Source organism: Saccopteryx bilineata, chromosome 1 (genome assembly GCF_036850765.1).
Source record: "Saccopteryx bilineata isolate mSacBil1 chromosome 1, mSacBil1_pri_phased_curated, whole genome shotgun sequence".
NCBI classification, from domain to species: domain Eukaryota; kingdom Metazoa; phylum Chordata; class Mammalia; order Chiroptera; family Emballonuridae; genus Saccopteryx; species Saccopteryx bilineata.
This window is the reverse complement of record NC_089490.1, coordinates 141,837,900-141,856,989: the sequence shown is the minus strand read 5'-3', so window position 1 is coordinate 141,856,989 and position 19,090 is coordinate 141,837,900. Positions and strand designations below refer to the sequence as shown.

General features: G+C 44.7%; 1 protein-coding gene across 1 annotated transcript in view; it reads right to left on the bottom strand.

Moving 5' to 3' along the window:
* CPAMD8 (C3 and PZP like alpha-2-macroglobulin domain containing 8) overlaps positions 1-19,090 on the bottom strand; it is a 110,919-nt gene that overhangs the window by 16,104 nt on the left and 75,725 nt on the right. Inside the window, 8 exon segments of the mRNA XM_066252643.1 lie at positions 4,898-5,050; positions 8,838-8,905; positions 12,219-12,368; positions 13,898-13,958; positions 13,961-14,048; positions 18,499-18,607; positions 18,609-18,646; positions 18,705-18,718. Coding sequence (XP_066108740.1) covers positions 4,898-5,050; positions 8,838-8,905; positions 12,219-12,368; positions 13,898-13,958; positions 13,961-14,048; positions 18,499-18,607; positions 18,609-18,646; positions 18,705-18,718 — 681 coding nt within the window.

Genomic DNA, 19,090 nt, shown 5'->3' with positions numbered 1-19,090 from the left:
CTCCATCTGATGTCCTTTAGCACCAAGAAGAGGATGCTTGGGTCTGCCAAGGACAGGTCCTCCATCCCACTGTCTGTCCCAAGCATCCTTTGTCTCCTATCTCTTCTATCCATGTTCTTGTTTCTGCCCCTTCCACAAGCATCCCCTAAGTCAGGGGTCCCCAAACTTCTTACACAGGGGGCCAGTTCACTGTCTCTCAGACCGTTGGAGGGCCGGACTATAAAAAAAAACTATGAACAAATCCCTATACACACTGCACATATTTTATTTTAAAGTAAAAAAACAAAACAGGAACAAATACAATATTTAAAATAAAGAACAAGTAAATTTATTTATTTATTTATTTATTTTTTAAATCTTTTATTTTATTTATTTATTTATTTATTTATTTTATTGTTTTATTGTATTTATTTTTAATGGGGTGACATCAGTAAATCAAGATACATATATTCAAAGATAATATGTCCAGGTTATCTTAAAGTTCAATTATGTTGCATACCCATCACCCAAAGTCAGATTGTCCTGTCACCCTCTATCTAGTTCTCTTTGTGCCCCTCCCCCGCCCCCTTCCCTCTCCCTCTCCCCCCTCCCCCCGTAACCACCACACTCTTATCAATGTCTCTTGGTCTCACTTTTATGTCCCATCTACGTATGGAAAAATGCAGTTCCTGGTTTTTTCTGATTTACTTATTTCACTACGTATAATGTTGTCAAGATCCCACCATTTTGCTATAAATGATCCGATGTCATCATTTCTTATGGCTGAGTAGTATTCCATAGTGTATATGTGCCACATCTTCTTTATCCAGTCATCTATTGATGGGCTTTTTGGTTGTTTCCATGTCCTGGCCACTGTGAACAATGCTGCAATGAACATGGGGCTGCATGTGTCTTTACAAGTCAATGTTTCTGAGTTTTGGGGGTCTATACCCAGTAGAGGGATTGCTGGGTCATAAGGTAGTTCTATTTTCAGTTTTTTGAGGAACCACCATACTTTCTTCCATAATGGTTGTACTACTTTACATTCCCACCAACAGTGGATGAGGGTTCCTTTTTCTTCACAACCTCTCCAACATTTGCTATTACCTGTCTTGTTAATAATAGCTAGTCTAACAGGTGTGAGGTGGTATCTCATTGCAGTTTTGATTTGCATTTCTCTAATAACTAAAGAAGATGAGCATCTTTTCATATATCTGTTGGCCATTTGTATTTCTTCCTGGGAGAAGTGTCTGTTCATATCTTCTTCCCATTTTTTTATTGGATTGTTTGTTTGTTTGTCGTTGAGTTTTATGAGTTCTTTGTATATTTTGGATATTAGGCCCTTATCTGAGCAGGTGTTTAAAAATATCATTTCCCAATTAGTTGGCTGTCTGTTTATCTTGTTATCAATTTCTCTTGCTGAACAAAAACTTCTTAGTCTGATGTAGTCCCATTCATTAATTTTTGCTTTCACTTCTCTTGCCTGTGGAGTCAAATTCATAAAATGCTCTTTAAAGCCCAGGTCCATGAGTTTGGTACCTATGTCTTCTTCTATGTACTTTATTGTTTCAGGTCTTATGTTTAGATCTTTGATCTATTTTGAGTTAATTTTAGTACAGGGGGACAAACTGTAGTCCAGCTTCATTCTTTTGCATGTGGCTTTCCAGTTTTCCCAGCACCATTTGTTGAAGAGGCTTTCTTTTCTCCATTGAGTGTTGTTGGCCCCTTTATCAAAAATTATTTGACTATATATATGTGGTTTTATTTCTGGGCTTTCTATTCTGTTCCATTGGTCTGAGTGTCTATTTTTCTGCCAATACCATGTTGTTTTGATTGTCGTGGCCCTATAATAGAGTTTGAAGTCAGGTATTGTAATGCCCCCAGCTTCATTCCTTTTCTTTAGGATTGCTTTGGCTATTCGGGGCTTTTTTTTTTTTTTTTTTTAATTTTTTTTTAAAATTTATTTATTTATTCATTTTAGAGAGGAGAGAGAAAGGGAGAGAGAGAGAGACAGAGAGGGAGACAGAGAGGAGAGAGAGACAGAGAGAGAAGGTGGGGAGGAGCTGGAAGCATCAACTCCCATATGCGCCTTGACCAGGCAAGCCCAGGGTTTCGAACCGGCGACCTCAGCATTTCTAGGTTGATGCCTTATCCACTGCGCCACCACAGGTCAGGCTATTCGGGGCTTTTTATAGTTCCATATAAATCTGATTATTTTTTGCTCCATTTCTTTAAAAAATGTCATTGGAATTTTGATGGGAATTGCATTAAATTTGTATATAGCTTTGGGTAATATGGCCATCTTGATTATATTTATTCTACCTAACCAAGAACAAGGTATATTCTTCCATCTTGTAATGTCTTTTTCAATTTCCCTTAACAATGGTTTATAGTTTTCATTGTATAAGTCCTTTACATTCTTTGTTATGTTTATTCCTAGGTATTTTATTTTTTTTGTTGCAATCGTGAAGGGGATTATTCTTTTGAGTTCATTCTCAGATGTTTCATTGTTGGCATATAGAAAGGCTATTGACTTCTGTATGTTAATTTTGTATCCTGCGACCTTACTGTATTGGCTTATTTTTTCTAGAAGTCTTTTTGTGGATTCTTTGGGGTTTTCGATGTATAGGATCATATCATCTGCAAAAAGTGATACCTTTACTTCTTCTTTTCCGATATGGATGCCTTTTATTTCTTTGTCTTGTCTGATTGCTGTGGCAAGAACCTCTAGTACCACATTAAATAAGAGTGGAGAGAGTGGACAACCCTGTCTTAGAACAAGTAAATTTAAATCAACAAACTGACCAGTATTTCAATGGGAACTATGGGCCTGCTTTTGGGCTAATGAGATGGTCAATGTGCTCCTCTTACTGACCACCAATGAAAGAGGTGCCCCTTCTGGAAGTGCGGCGGGGGCCGGATAAATGGCCTCAGGGGGCCGCATGTGGCCCGTGGGCCGTAGTTTGGGGACCCCTGCCCTAAGTAATAGAAGGCAGATGGCTTGTTATCTTAAAAGGAAGTTTCATGGCCCTGGCCGGTTGGCTCAGTGGTAGAGCATCGGCGTGCGGGGGACTCGGGTTCGATTCCCGGCCAGGGCACATAGGAGAAGCGTCCATTTGCTTCTCCACCCCTTCCCCTCTCCTTCCTCTCTGTCTCTCTCTTCCCCTCCCGCAGCCAAGGCTCCATTGGAGCAAAGATGGCCCGGGCGCTGGGGATGGCTCCTTGGCCTCTGCCCCAGGCGCTAGAGTGGCTCTGGTCGCGGCGGAGCGACGCCCCGGAGGGGCAGAGCATGGCCCCCTGGTGGGCAGAGCTTCGCCCCTGGTGGGCGCATGCAGGAGTCTGTCTGACTGTCTCTCCCCATTTCCAGCTTCAGAAAAATACAAAAAAAAAAAAAAAAAAAAAAAAGGAAGTTTCAGCCCTGGCCATTTGGCTCAGCTGTAGAGTGTCACCCCGGTGTGTGGAAGACTTGGGTTCGATTCCCGGCCAGGGCACACAGGAGAGGCACCCATCTGCTTCTCCACTCCTCCCCCTCTCCTTCCTCTCTGTCTCTCTCTTCCCCTCCCGCAGTGAAGGCTTTGCTCCATTGGAGCAAAGTTGGCCCAGGCACTGAGGATGGCTCAATGGCCTCCACCTCAAGCGCTAGATAGAATGGCTCCGGCAGACAGAGCAACGCCCCAGATAGGCAGAGCATCGCCCCCTGGTGGGCATGCCGGGTGGATCCCGGTTGGGCACATGCGGGAGTCTGTCTGATTGCCTCCCTGCTTCTAACTTCAGAAAAATACAAAAAGAAGTGTCCAGAATGGAACCTAATATGTCTCTCAGAGTTTGGTGTGACCAGCACAACCCCGAGGGGCTCTCAACTTTCAATATCTCCTTTATATCAGCAAACTAGTAAGTTGGGGCCATGTGTCTTACAGTCCTCAAGAATCCCAGGCCGATGCACTACAGCAGGGGTCGGGAAACTTTTTGTCTGAGCGAGCCATGAACGCCACATATTTTAAAATGTAATTCCGTGAAAGCCATACAACGACCTGTGTACGTTATGCATTATCCAATAAAAATTTGGTGTTGTCCCGGAGGACAGCTGTGATTGGTTCCAGCCACCCACAACCATGAACATGAGCAGTAGGAAATGAATGGATTGTAATACATGAGAGTGTTTTATATTTATTTATTTATTTTACTTTATTTTATTTTATTTTATTTTTATTTTTTGCATTTTTCTGAAGCTGGAAACGGGGAGGCAGTCAGACAGACTCCCGCATACGCCCGACTGGGATCCACCCGGCACGCCCACCAGGGGGCGATGCTCTGCCCATCCGGGGCTTCGCTCTGTCGCAACCAGAGCCACTCTAGCGCCTGGGGCAGAGGCCAAGGAGCCATCCCCAGTGCCCGGGCCATCTTTTTGCTCCAATGGAGCCTCGGCTGCGGGAGGGGAAGAGAGAGACAGAGAAGAAGGAGAGGGGGAGGGGTGGAGAAGCAGATGGGCGCCTCTCTTGTGTGCCCTGGCGGGGAATCAAATCCGGGACTTCCGCACACCAGGCCGAAGCTCTACCACTGAGCCAACCGGCCAGGGCCGAGAGTGTTTTATATTTTTAAAGTTATTATTTTTTTATTAAAGATTTATCTGTGAGCCAGATGCAGCCATCAAAAGAGCCACATCTGGCTTGCGAGCCATATCTTCCCAACCCCTGCACTACAGCCTGCTCTGCACCACGGAGATGGCCTGCATGCTGCAGTCTCTGACAAAGAAGTCCCCTCATCTGCCCCAAGCCCCAAAGGGACTCATGGGGGCTGCCCTGACCCTGGCTTGGGCAGGGACCACACACTCAGGCTGGGCCACCGTTGAAAGAAACTGGAAGTTCCTTAGGGAAGCAAGCCCTGACCAAGTACCCTGGGTGGGGGCATGGGCTTATCTCAACAATCACGCTGCGCCTGATGTGATCCCTCCCAGTGAGGACCCTTCTGTCAACGTAATTCTCCTCTGCATGTTTGAGAGACTTCTCATCCTGGCAGCAGCTGGTTTCTCCATAAGGTAGGACTTTGGCTGCAGAGATTTGAGTGCTCGGTGCTGCTCTCCGAACAGGGAGCTGTTCTGCCCCCTAGAACCAGGTGTGCATGTGTACACATCCATGCATGTGTGATGTTTGCATGCTGTGCATGTGTGTACATGTGCATTTGTGTGTGCATGTGTGTACTACATTGGTTTGGCACCTTAAGAAGCGGGCGAACGCCTGACCTGTGGTGGCGCAGTGGATAAAGTGTCGACCTGGAAATGCTGAGGTCGCCGGTTCGAAACCCTGGGCTTGCCTGGTCAAGGCACATATGGGAGTTGATGCTTCCAGATCCTCCCCACTTCTCTCTCTCTGTTTCTCTCTCTCCCCCTCTCTCTCCTCTCTAAAAATGAATAAATAAAAAAAAAAAAAAAGAAGCGGGCGATCGCAGGTAAGGCCCCACCCTTAGCAGCTGCCTTCGCCTATCTCTTGACCATTCCCACTGGCCTGCTTCCCCATCTTCTGTGTTGTCCTTCAAGATGGTCCTAACCTGCTGCCCCACCTACCCTCAGCCATGCCTTGGTTTCCACAGTTCTCTGGTTTGGGGCTGCAGCTCACATCTTCTGTCCTCTGTGTGAAATAAGCCAGAGGCCTTGGGAGTCCCTGTGCACGTGGACAGGGCTAGAAGGAGGACAGCTGTGACCTCAGTGCCCAGCCGGGCCACAGTGAGGCTGAGACCTGTGGCTGGCACTCTGGGCCAACCTGCAGAGAGCAGCCGGCTTGCTCCTTGCTGGACCGCTGACCCTGCGCCCCATTGACCTCTCTGCCCCGGCCGCAATTTGTAATCCCTGCCCCTGGGGACTGCCTTGAACCATGGGGAGCCCTCCTCTTCCTTCTTCTCACCCACCAGCTGACATCCAGGTTGAGATAGGGCTCAAAGATGACAAAAGTAATGGAGGATGGGTGCCCCTGGTCTCCCTAAGCTGCACCAAAGCACAGCCCCCCAAACACCGCTTCCTCCTTGTGCCCCACCTGATCTTGGTCTTCACGGGTCCTTCCACCTCAACCACCGTCCCTCCCTATTACCAGGTCTGAGAAATCCACCCAGCCTCCAGGGCCATCCTCCTCCAAGGGAGCTGTTATGGGTTGAGCTGTGTCCCCCCAAAGATAATGTTGAAGTTCTAACCCCCACTACCTGTAGATGTGACCTTACACATTTGGAAATAAAGTCATCAAGTTACAATGAAGTCTTAGGGTAGACCATAATCCAATATGACAAGGTCCTTCCTTGTAAGAGAAACTTTGGACACAGACATTCAGAGGGAAAGTGGCCACATGAAAACAGAGGCAGAAATAGGAGCAACACAGCCTCAAGCAAAGGGGATACCAGGAGTTGTCAGCAACCTCCAGAAGCCAGAGAGCCATGGATCAGACTCTACCTCAGAGTTTCTAGAAGAGCCAACTCCGCCCACACCTTGACCTTGGACTTTGGCCTCTGTAACCATGAGAAAATAGATTTCTATTATTTTAAGTCTCCCAGGTTGTGCTATTTTGTTACGGCAGGCCGAGGAAATTGCTATAGTACCCCCCCCCAAAAAACCCTAAAATGTCCTATCCATAACTTAAGTTGATTACATGAAACAACAATATTTTGGACACACATAAATTATAATTCAAATGAACTCCACCTGTTTCTGTTTACCTTTGTTGACATCACACTAGGAAATCTGAAATGACACAAAGACGCACACCAGATTCTCCCTGCCCCCACCAATGGCACATCGATCCCTCTAGATTGGCTCTGGGGACAAACTCTGTGGTCTCCTTTGCATTTCCAGGATCTCTTTTTGAGATTTGTCTTAGTATTTGGTGCAAAAATGATCACTGGAAAATAAAACCTACAACCCGGCCCTGGCTAGACAGCTTGGTTGGTTAGAGCATCCCTCAAACCACAGACGTTGCCGGTTTGATCCCCAGTCAGGGCACAGACAGGAGTAGATCAATGTTTCTGTTCCTTTCTCTTTCCCTTCCTCTCTCTCTAAAGTCAATAAATAAAAATTTAAAAAACACCCTCAGCCTGAGGAGAAGCCCCAGAATCGAAGCTGGAACCGCACCTGACCTGGCAGGGAGCCAGGCTGCTGCCCCTCACCTGCCTGCTCCGCCTCTGTCCCCTGGGCAGCCAGACACCACGGGCTACAGCATGCCGAGACCAAACTGCCTGTCAGGCCCCACATTGCCTGTGGTGTCTGTTGTCCCCTCTGGGAGGGTCACACGCTGCCACCCCCTCTACAGCTCAAGCTCAGCCTCTTCCCATTTGGCAGAACTTTCATGGTTTCATATGGTCACGGTCAACAGATAGGGAGGGGACATCTCCAATATTAGGTCTCAAATCCGTGGTTGCAGACCTCTGTGGCTCTCTACACCCCCACCACAGCCATGGGCCTTCACACCCCTACACCCTCTTCTCGGCCCTGGCCAGCTCACTGCAACCTTGTGGAAACCCACCAGCCTCGCCCAGCTCCCGCTCTTGCCCATCCTGGTTCTTCTACCTGGATGTCCTTCCCTTTCTTGTTTATCCACCTTGTGGGGCTCAGCTTGGGCTCCATCTGCCCTGGGAGACCCCTAGCTTGTCCAAAGGGTTCTTCTTCTGCTTCTCGCACCCTTTGCCTGGCCCCCCATGAGAACACCAACCCCATGACACTTCTTAGGGCATAAATCATAAATTCTGTGAATCAGGGGACCCTGCACACCTTATTCAAGACACCATCCTGCACCAAAACCATCACCTGGCACCCAGAAAGCAGATACATTTGAATGATGATGGCCAGATAGGCCATTTTAAATCTGGGTCCAGAGCAAAATGCAATCATCTGGATCTCTTGTGACCAGGGGTTCAGCCTTCCCATAATGTGGGCACACACATCTGTGAAGCCGCCTGAGGAACCCCCAGCGGTGTGCTCCATTCTGTGCTGAGCACATGCTGTGTACCCTGTGGCACCGCGTGCCTTGAAGGGGGACCTGGTTCGGGGGGTCAGAACTTTCGTGCCTCACTGGTTTCCCAGCGCAGGCCACCCCTCTTTCTACTGCTCCCACTGGTGTTCTCACCCTGAGCATCAAAAGAAAAAGCCAGCTGCGCCTGGCAGGAATTTGGCAGGACACTGCTGCTTCAAGGAGAGCTAAGAGGAGAAAAAATGTGGGAAGGAAATGTGCTGATAAAAGCAGCCTGGTATTCGGGCAGGAGTCCAAGTCCCCTGAGGAGTGAGGAGGAGGTAGATGAGGTTGAGTTCATGGGGACAGACAGACATGAAGGGAGAGAGATGAGAAACATCAATTCTTCGTTGCGGTTCCTTAGTTGTTCATTGATTGCTTTCTCATATGTGCCTTGACCGTGGGGCTACAGCAGACTGAGTAATCCCTTGCTCAAGCCAGCGACCTTGGGTCCAAGCTGGTGAGCTTTTGCTCAAACCAGATGAGCCCACGCTCAAGCTGGCGACCTCGGTGTCTTGAACCTGGGTCCTCCACATCCCAGTCCAACGCTCTATACACTGGGCCACCGCCTGGTCAGGCAAACTGTAATTGTTTTAATGAGCTTGTTATGCAAACACCATGGAAAGAGTTACCCCTAGAGGGAGTCATAAGAGGCATAAAGCCCATGCATTTTATATTTCATTGGCGGATGTCTGAAGTTGCAGTGGGATTCAGGATTGACTTCACAGCTTTGAGTGTTATGTGTTAGAAAAAAGTGTCCGGTGTCTTCCTCAGATGTGGGTGTCGGATCTGCAGGCAAATCCACTGGGAACAATCCGGACTTACATGTGTGCCTCCGAGTTAGTTCACAGAGATGGCAAAGGAAAGGAGTCTTACTGCAACTGATGTCGAGGCAGTGCCAAATCCATGTTTCTGGGAAGAAGGTCCTTTTCCTCATCTCTGCTCTATGGAAAATTAAAAAAAAAAATTTTTAAGTGATTATTAAAGTTTTATTGACATAACAATTCTGTTACCTGGCAGGTTAACATTCTACTTAATTAGGATATAACATGTTAATTCACTTGTCAGTTAATATTCTACTCAACTGGGATATTTTTTTAAAGACTTTATTTATTCATTTTAGAGAGGAGAGAAGGAGAGAGAGAGAGAGAGAGAGAGAGAGAGAGAAGAGGGGAGGAGCAGGAAGCATCAACTCCCATATGTGCCTTGACCAGGTAATTCTAGGGTTTTAAACCGGCGACCTCAGCATTCCAGGTCAACGCTTTATCCACTGCGCCACCACAGGTCAGGCTCAACTGGGATATAACATGCTAATTCTTTTACTTGGCAGGGTTAACATTCTACTTGATTAGGGCTAGAACTGAGGCATCAAAGGCTTGGCAGAGTCACCTTAAAAGGATAGTGGTGTTTCATATCCTGAGTTTAGTAGGTAAGAAGGGCCACAGGGACAGCCCCACATACTCCCCTTTGCTAATTTCCCTCCCTGGGTTTGCCATGCTTTTCTGAACCATTACCTTGAGCTCTTCACCACCCCCTCCCATTCCCTAAGGGGTGCCTTTCATTCTTGGTCCATCCGCAGAAGCCTCACAGTCCACCTTCCTTAGAGACTGTCCCTTGACTTAAAAAAATAATAAGCCCAACTCAAAATTTAGTGAAACTTCTCAAGACTAAAAATGGTCACATTCTTTCAACCTGTAACACCTCTCCTGGAAATACCCACAGACACCTATTCAAAGACAGACGGTGTAGTTCATGACAGCCTTGGGAGAATTAGCAAACAGCCAAGATCTCCATTAGTAGTTAATCCCAAGATAGTACATTCATATGCTGGAATATTATATATCAGTGAAAAAGAGTGAGGTAGGCATATGCCATATGTGCTGATATGGAATACCTCCAGGACTTATTGTTGACTTTAAAAAATGGAGGTACAAAACAGTATTATAGTCTTCTCCCATTTATGTTTTTAAAAAATCCTTGTAAATGCACACAAAAAAGTAAGAATTCTTATATATGCACCAAAAAATTTCTAGGATACCTAAGAAATTATTGACCATAATTGCCTCTAAGAAGGAAAGGAAGGCTCTGGAGGTGGGAGACTTCTATTTCATTATATAACCTTTCATACTGTTTGAAAAAATTTTAACCATATGCACACAGTTAAGAAAAACATCTTGTCCTCAGAATAAGGATGTTATCCAATTACAAAAGGGCACAGACACCTGCTTTTTAAGGCATTGCTTTACAGTTGCCTTTCTGGTTTTGGGGTTCTGTGCCCACTCCAGGCTCCTGGGGCAGTGGCTGCCTTCCTCACCCAACCACATCCTTGAAATGCCTCTGTGTGCTACTACCATAGGAGGAGCTTGGCCTGCCCACGCTCTGATTTGGAGTTTGAAAATTAAGACCCAGGTGGTCCTGCCCTATTCCTGTTAAGTGTGTGGTCCAGGCAAGAAGAACCCAGGGAACGCAGGTGCCCAGGAACCACTGCAGAGGGGCTGGGGGCTTGGGAAGGCTCTCACTCTGGGCAGAGAAAGCTTGAAAGATGAAGAGGGCTGTCATGGACAGGTCCACAAGGGTGGAAGGTCCTCTGGGCCACTTCTGGTTCAGAGCAAAGACTGAGAAGTCTGGGTCCCATCTCAAGGTCTGTAAGACCCAGATACTGAGGAACTGCTAACCACAGTGACCCCATTCCCACCCCCCTTGGTTCTGTGCGCTCTCTCAGAGGAGCAGGTGGGAAAGAAGACATCCAAGGCTGGCCTCCCCTGTCCCAAATCACATGGCCTTAAATCCAGAGCACCCTTCCCCTTCCCAAGCTGGCTGGCTGAACCCTGGGATTGAGAAGCTAGTAGCAGAGGCAGAGACATAAAAATTATGGGAGAAAAAAAGGTAGGCAATAGGAGAGCAGAAGGGAGGGGACACAGGGAGAAACCGGAGAGAGGCAAAAGCATCACTTCCTGTGAAACAAAGGTTTCCATGAATCCAGAGACAAAGCCACAACTCTGAAGGGGAGATGTGAACACTTCTCTCTCAGTAGTTGATAAGTTAGCAAACAAAAATGAGTAAGGATGGCCCTGGCCAGTTGGCTCAGTGGTAGGCCTGGTGTGTGGATGTCCCCGGTTCGATTCCCAGACAAGGCACTTCTCTTTCTCTCCTCCCCCCTGCAGTTATGGCTCAATTGGAGTGAGTTGGCCTTGGGTGCTGAGGATGGCTCCATGGCCTCTGCCTCAGGTGCTAAGAAGAGCTTGGTTGCAGAGCAACCAAGCAATGCCCCAGATGGGCAGAGCATTGCCTGGTAGGGGTCCTGCTGGGTGGATCCCGGTCAGGGTGCATGAGGGAGTCTGTCTCTCTGCCTCCTTTCCTCTCACTGACTAAAAAAAAATGAGTAAAGATACGGAGGATCTGGGTACCACCGTCAGTAGGCTTGACCAAAAGTATGCATAGAGACCCCTGTACCCAATGCTGAGGGTTTGGATGTTCAAATAGACATGAGCATTTACAAACACTGGCCATATAGTTAATCTCCAAAATAAGAGACCATGCTCATTGGATACAAAGCACATTTGAAACAAAATTACAAAGCACATTTAAAAAGCACTGAAATTTTAGAACACTTCTAGACAAGTCACAGCTCAGAAGGGGAATATCCTGAGCTATAATGGAAACATTTCACAGTGCAACTCAGGTGCAGCCAAAGCAGTGCTCTAAGAGAAATGCACAGCCTTCAAAGGCTTAAACATTCAGGGTTAAAATAAGAAAGACTGAAAGTAATTATTGGTGTCCAACTTGATAAGGCAGAGAGTTGGAGGAGAAGGAGGAAGACAGAAAGAAAAGCAGGAGGAAAGAAAAAAGGTAACAGAATTTTCTAAGCAGAGTCTCTGGGAGCTGGAGGATCAAGCCCCAGCTTCCCTCCCTGCCCTGGTCCCCCTGCTGCTAGGCGGATCTGCTCCTTGATGGACCTTCCTCTCTCTACACCCCCAACCTATGCACCGAGGCAGGGCTAAGAGCTAGGAGGGTGGGGCTTAGTGCTCAGTACCCCAGCCCATTAGTCAGCTATGATTTTGTCCCCATTGAGTAATGTCTAAAGACATTTTTGTCATATAGGGGGAAATTGGTGCTATTGTCATTTGATGAGTGGAGGCCAGGGATGCTGTTTGACACCCTACAGTACATAGGACAGACTCAGAGAATGCTCTGGCCCCAGCTTTAGATGTCAACAGGGTGAAGTTAGAAAACCCTGCTTGAGGCAGCAGCAATTACCTGGAATTACCACTGGTGGCAGAGGATGCCACTGCCACCAGGCTCCCCGTGTGAGGCTGGAATGCAGGGACAGTCTCATCAGTGTATAGGCAGCTATCTTGCCGGTGGTTCAGACTCACCAGATCAGTCATCACCACCAGTCCTGTTTCCTAGGCAGCAGACAACATCCAGACCTACGGTGGGGAAGTGGCTATGATGTCCCCAACAGTTCTCATCACCCTGACATCACTGGTCCAACAGTGATGGTTCTGCTGCGGGTCTGGTGACAGAGACTGAGGGGGTCATAGCACCCAGTGACCATCCACGGCAGACTAGAGGGAAAGCCAATACATTTGTGGCTCAGACACAAAAGGCCACATGTTGTATGATTCCATTTTTATGAAATGTCCAGAACAGGCAAATCCATAGAGACAAAAAGCGAACAGGTGATTGGAGGAAGGGACTGGAGGAATGAGGCTGGGGGAAGAGACTGGGGGAAGGGACCAGAGGAATGGAGAGTGACTGCTAATGGGATGGCTTTCCTTTTGGGGTGATGGGAATGTTTTGGAACTAGACAGAGGTGGTGGTTGCACAATATTGTAATTATACTAAATGCCACTGAATTGTTTATTTTAAAATGGGTTAATTTTCTGTTGTGTGAATTTCACCTAATTTTTTAAAAAATCAATTGTTGCAGTGCCTGAGCCAGACCAAGGGCCCATGACTGTGGGCTGCCCTGATTACTCTTAAAATCATCTTCATCATTCTGCTAATTATTGGGAACAAGTGGATTGAGAAGCAGCCCCATCCTAGACTGGCTGACTGCTTTGTGAATAGGAATTTAAGCGAAGTTACTTTGACTCAGAAACAGTATCTCTTAATTCCAAAAGCCGGAAGGATTCAGGGGTTTAAATCGCCAGGTGTTCAATAAACACGTAACTGAAGCATCCTTTGAGCCAATATAGATATATAGATATAGATATGTAGTAAATATATTTTTAGCTAATATAGCAAAATAAGCCATTTGTTCAAATACATACTGTATGTTTTATATACATATTCTATTTTAAGCTAATATAGCAAAATGTTAATTATGAGATCTAGGTGGTAGATAAAGGTGTTTATAAATTTGTTCAACTTTTCTATATCTGTGAAAAAATGCCACAGTAAAAACAGGGAGGGGGGGGTGTCTTTTAAATGATTTTAAACGGGGATGGAAAGCACGTTTAGCAGGACCATGCACTTGAGTGGAGACCATCAGCACGCAGATGCAGGCTCCCAGCATGGCTGAGACTGACACCTGAGCATGTGCAGCTGCTGGCACAATCTCCTGCCCTTGTAACTAGGAAGGACAGGGACAGCCAGGAGCTAAAGTGTCACAGCAAGTGAACCTGCCACTTGGGAACATAGCCACCTGCTCCCAGTGTGAAGGGTTTTCTGCCAGCAAAGCACCTGAGCATCACTGCTCCCTATCAGGTTCAAGTCGTCAGTCCACGCTGCTAACACTCTATTCTCATTTGCTTTGCACCTTGGGAGGGTGCGCTTATGAACTTTCATTGAGGAGAATCGAAAACAAGTTCTTCAGCAATCAAAGTGTGCAAGCTTCCACCCTCACCCATCTCTGTATCCCGACAGCCTTCGTTTCAAAATGAGAGGAATGTGGAAGTGGGTAGTGGGCTCCAAGACCACCTCTCCTCATGGTGAAGGCAAACTCAGAGTCCTTGGTGATGCCCCAGGGCCACAGGAAGACCTCCAGCCTCAGGAGGTCAGCCCAGCCCACCAGAATGGTCCATCCTCCCATGACACCCTGAAGGCATCAGAAACATCCTAATCTTCCAATTCCTGGAAAACCTACAGGCAAGAAGGGAGTGGGGATCAGTCAGCTAGAGATTTCTTTTCAGCCCAAACTGGCTCTTATGGGTTGGGCATGCTCCTGACTCAACTTCCTTTCACGTACATCACTGGGAGACAACCTTAAGAGACAGGCATTGGTGGTATTAACAATAATATAAACAGAGCCAGAGCTGCCACGTCAGAGGAATGGCCTTCCACATCTTACACCTCAAACCTTTGCAACGTTAAAACAGGGCACAATGACCCTTGGACTGGGCCTAGAGCAGCACTGTGCCCCAAAGAACTGTTTGCAAAGATAACAAGAAAGCAATTATAACTACCAGACTGATGACTACTAGACTGAATTTATTTTTTAAACTGTTTAGAATTAGCATCACCATGTTATCTGCACCAACAGAAATGCCTTCTTTCTATTGATGTCATTGTTCCCCTTCCTCGCCTTATTATTACCCTTTGCCTCTGTCTCCTAATCGGACACTATGTGGGCTTCCATCTGAATCAATACATCCCAAATAGCTATTCTCATTTATCTCAAATAAATGCTTGTTGCCTCTCATTTTGAAATTCCTTTCATTTTTAGGTCAGCAGTGGCATTATCCCATTTTGAATACGGGAAGACTGAAGCTGGAGAGGTGGGACCTAGACAAAGTCATGCTGCAAAGGTCTTCTGAATTTGACTCCAAGCCCACTACTCTTTCTCCAAGTGCACGAAAGTAGCGACAAGGAGAGGGTTCACTGAGAAATAAACCCAATGGAGGGAGAGTATCTGGATTCACACCAGGCTCATCACTTGTTGAAAAGCAAGAGACGCCTGACCAGGCAGTGGCGCAGTGGATAGAGCGTTGGACTGGGATGCGGAGGACTCAGGTTCGAGACCCCAAGGTCGCCAGCTTGAGCGTGGGCTCATCTGGTTTGAGCAAAAAACTCATCAGCTTGGACTCAAGGTCATTGGCTTGAATAAGGAGTTACTCAGTCTGCTGAAGGCCCATGGTCAAGACACATGTGAGGAAAGCAATCAATGAACAACTAAGGCGGTGTTTCCCAACATGGGGCCCACGCCCCACAGGGGGGCAATTCGATAGTTAAGGGGGGTAATTTGAAAATGGACTCGACACGACTTTAACTCTTTCGCCCCGGGCCATTTAAATGCAATGCTAGATATCGGTGCCAAATTTAACAAAAAATGCAGCCTGACCTGTGGTGGTGCAGTGGATAAAGCATCGACCTGGAAATGCTGAGGTCGCCGGTTCTGAAGCTGGAGAGGTGGGACCTAGACAAAGTCATGCTGCAAAGGTCTTCTGAATTTGACTCCAAGCCCACTACTCTTTCTCCAAGTGCACGAAAGTAGCGACAAGGAGAGGGTTCACTGAGAAATAAACCCAATGCTTGCCTGGTCAAGGGCAAGCAGGAAACCCTGGGCTTGCCTGGTCAAGGCACATGTGGGAGTTGATGCTTCCAGCTCCTCCCTCCCTTCTCTCTCTCTGTCTCTCTCTCCTCTCTCTCCCTCTCTAAAAATGAATAAATAAATAAATAAAATTAAAAAAAAAATAACAAAAAATGCAATTCTTAAATAATTGTGGTAAATAATTATTAAGTATAATTTTGTTTGACGAGACCAAAATATCAACTGGGTGACTGGCGTTGTCAAGTAAACTTCGTCCTGGGTTCACCGCAGAGCGTGCCATCTGCCGCGGGGAACCCCGGACGTTTTAAAAACTCGCTAAACAACGCAGTTATTCTCACCTAATTGGCCCATTGCAACTTCTGTAGTGTTTCACATCATTCAGTTGGTGTTAATTTGAAATAAGTGTCAGTCAAAACTGTTGTAAAAGCTCGTTGATTTAATAAATATACATATATATATTGTATAGATATAATTGGTAAGTATTTGATTTTATTTTTATCAATATTAAACTCTTTATTAAGTAGTTCTTGCATCGGGGCTAGAAAGCACTAATATTTTATAAATATTATTGGGGCTATAATAGTGCATGCATGACAATTTTAATTTTAGAAGCATAACTTTCCAGAAAATTTTGTCAAGTGGAAAAAATATAGATACCTTTTGATTTGCGGTGGTAGTGTAGTAAATGTGTTATATACATTTAAATAAGTATGAATTTTTAGTATACGTTTACTCTATGTCACATTGAATATATTTTAACACATATTTTAATATTAGTTTTTAATTGATCTTATTTTTATTTCTTATAGCCCATAGTAAAATGAGTGGTACAAGCAAGAAAAAAACTCATCAATATTTGGAGGAATATTTAAAATTTGGGTTCATACCTGCTGTTCACGATGAGCGGATTCCTTTTTGTCTTTTATGCCAGCAATGCTTGACCAACAAATCAATGAAATGAGGTCATCTTGAGGCGCATTTGAAGGTGAAACATAGTGCTCATATTAATTCAGATTTGAGTTACTTTAAAACTTTAAAGAAAAATTTTGAAAAAAGAACAACATTAAAGTCTCTATTTACTGCTCATACTTCAACTAATAATCGTCTTCTTGAGGCTAGTTATCAAATTTCTTTATTCATCGCTAAAACTGGAGAAAATCACACTATAGGAGAGAATTTAATAACACCGTCAATATCAGCATTTCTTAAAATGGTTCTTGAAAAAGATGACAAAGATGTAAAAGCTATGCCACTCAGTGACAATACTGTTAGCAGAAGAATAGACGAAATGAGTGAGGATATTGAAAAACAACTTATTGAAAAGCTGAAAACAAGAAAATTCTCCTTGCAAATGGATGAATCAACTTTGAGAGACAGTGAGGCAGTATTGATAACTTACATAAGATATATTGATAAAGGACATTTTGCTGAAGAAATGTTGTTCTGTAAAAGATTAGAAAGCACCACTACCTCCAAAGATATATATAATAAGCTAAAAAACTACTTAGATGTCAATGATATACCAATGAAAAATATAACATCTTGTGCTGCAGATGGTGCTCCCAATATGATGGGCAAGAAAAATGGCTGCTTAAAATTGATGAAAGATGCGAATCCAGAAATGATTCTTGTGCATTGTGTTATTCATAGGGAAAACTTGGTAGCTAAAAACATCTCGCCTATTCTGAATGAAGTATTACATACAGTAATAAAGTGTGTTAATGCTATTAAAGCTAGTGCCAAATGTGAGCGTCTTTTCAAGCTATTTTGTGAAGAACAAAATGAAGACCATGTGAGACTTTTACTTCATACTGAAGTAAGATGACTGTCTAAAGGAAACTGAAAAGATTTATGGAACTGTTTGATACTCTTAGTGATTTTTTAAGCGACAAACCTGAAATGAAGTATCTGTTAACAATAGATGGTAAAGCATTTGTGAGTTATTTAGCCGATATCTTTGAAAAACTAAATATACTAAATAAGCAACTTCAAGGAACAAATAAAACTCTTGTCGATGCAAAAGCAAAGATATTTGGTTTCATTACCAATATTGAGTTATGTCAGAAACATATTAACAACAAAAACTTTAAACAGTTTCATTGGCTCCAAAAATGTGAAGTAACTGATACCGCTTTACTTGTTATTGTCAATCATTTGAATATTCTATCGGCTGATTTAAAAGAAAAATTTTCTGATTTAAAACAAATTGATTTCCCAACATGGATGATGCAGCCAATGTTAGTGGATTTGTCTGATATATCAAATATGCAGTATCAAGAAGAACTCGCAGAATTGCAAAATGATGAGTCAGTTAAAGCTTTATTTAATATCAAAGGAGCAATGGCATGGCTTTGTGAGGAAACAGAAATCAAATACCCAAATTCAACCAAATGTGCAAGAAAACTATTGCTACTGTTTCCATCTTCATTTTTAGCTGAATGTGGATTTAGTGCTATAAATGATTTACTGGTAAAAAAAAGAAATCGGCTGGATATAACACAACGTGGAGACTTGAGACTAAAGCTAACCAAATTGGAACCTAATATAAAATCTCTGTGCAGCAAGCATCAAGCGCAAGGATCACACTAAATTAAAATAATAAATTAATATAGAAAAATCTGTATTAAAATTATTTGGAATTTAAATTTCTGTTTTTCATTATATGTTTTGAAATTTTACTTACTGTGTTTTGTTAACAATTTCATAGTGATTTCTTCCTAGAACCTATCATTTATGTTTATTAAGTGAACAAATCAATTTTTAATGTGAAAAATTATATATGTTACATAGGGGGGGACATAAAAATTTTAGAAAGGTTAAGGTGGGGCATGGCACAAAAAAGGTTGGGAAACAGTGAACTAAGGTGTCACAACAAAAAACTGATGATTGATGCTTCTCATCTCTCTCTGTTCCTGTTTGTCTGTCCCTATCTATCCCTCTCTCTGACTCTCTCTCTGTCCCTGTAAAAAAAAAAAAGAAAGAAAAAAAAAGCAAGAGACCCTGTAGAGATATTGAAACACGGCACCCGAGGGCCCCACTCACCTGGGCAGGAGTCAGCCGAAAACCAGACCTCAATATGTAGACATGCTTATCAACCAAGGCGACACACACGCAGCTGTCCCTTGCAGCCCTGACCCGCAGGTCAACAACTCCCGGGTTGGGTCTCACTCACTGAATATGTCAGTGAAACCTGGACCCAAACACAGCAGAGAAATCAGGAATTGGTCAAACCCTCCAAAACCACCCACCCACCCCTCTTCACCTGCCAAGGAGAGCCGGTTTTTGCTAGCTCAGCCAGGACCCTGACCTTGCCAGGTGAGGACAAGAATGATAGGAACTAGGTTCATGCAACTGGAACATTTTATACAGATGGGAGAGGAGGGATGGGGAGATGGGTGCTACTGAGGACATGCTGCAGCCAGTTTCAAAGGGTCCAGGGAAAGGGTGAGCAGGACTGAGCCTGCTGGTGGGGACATAGGAGGTATCCCTTAGGTCTGGGGCCCAGAAGGGACAAAGAATAGTTGATCGCTTTTCCCTGTGTGTTATGAATGCAATCCCATCTGGGTGACTTTAGAGAAGCTCCACCTAAGATGCAACTTATGTTCTAATGACTCCTGAAGGCAGGGCAACCCTA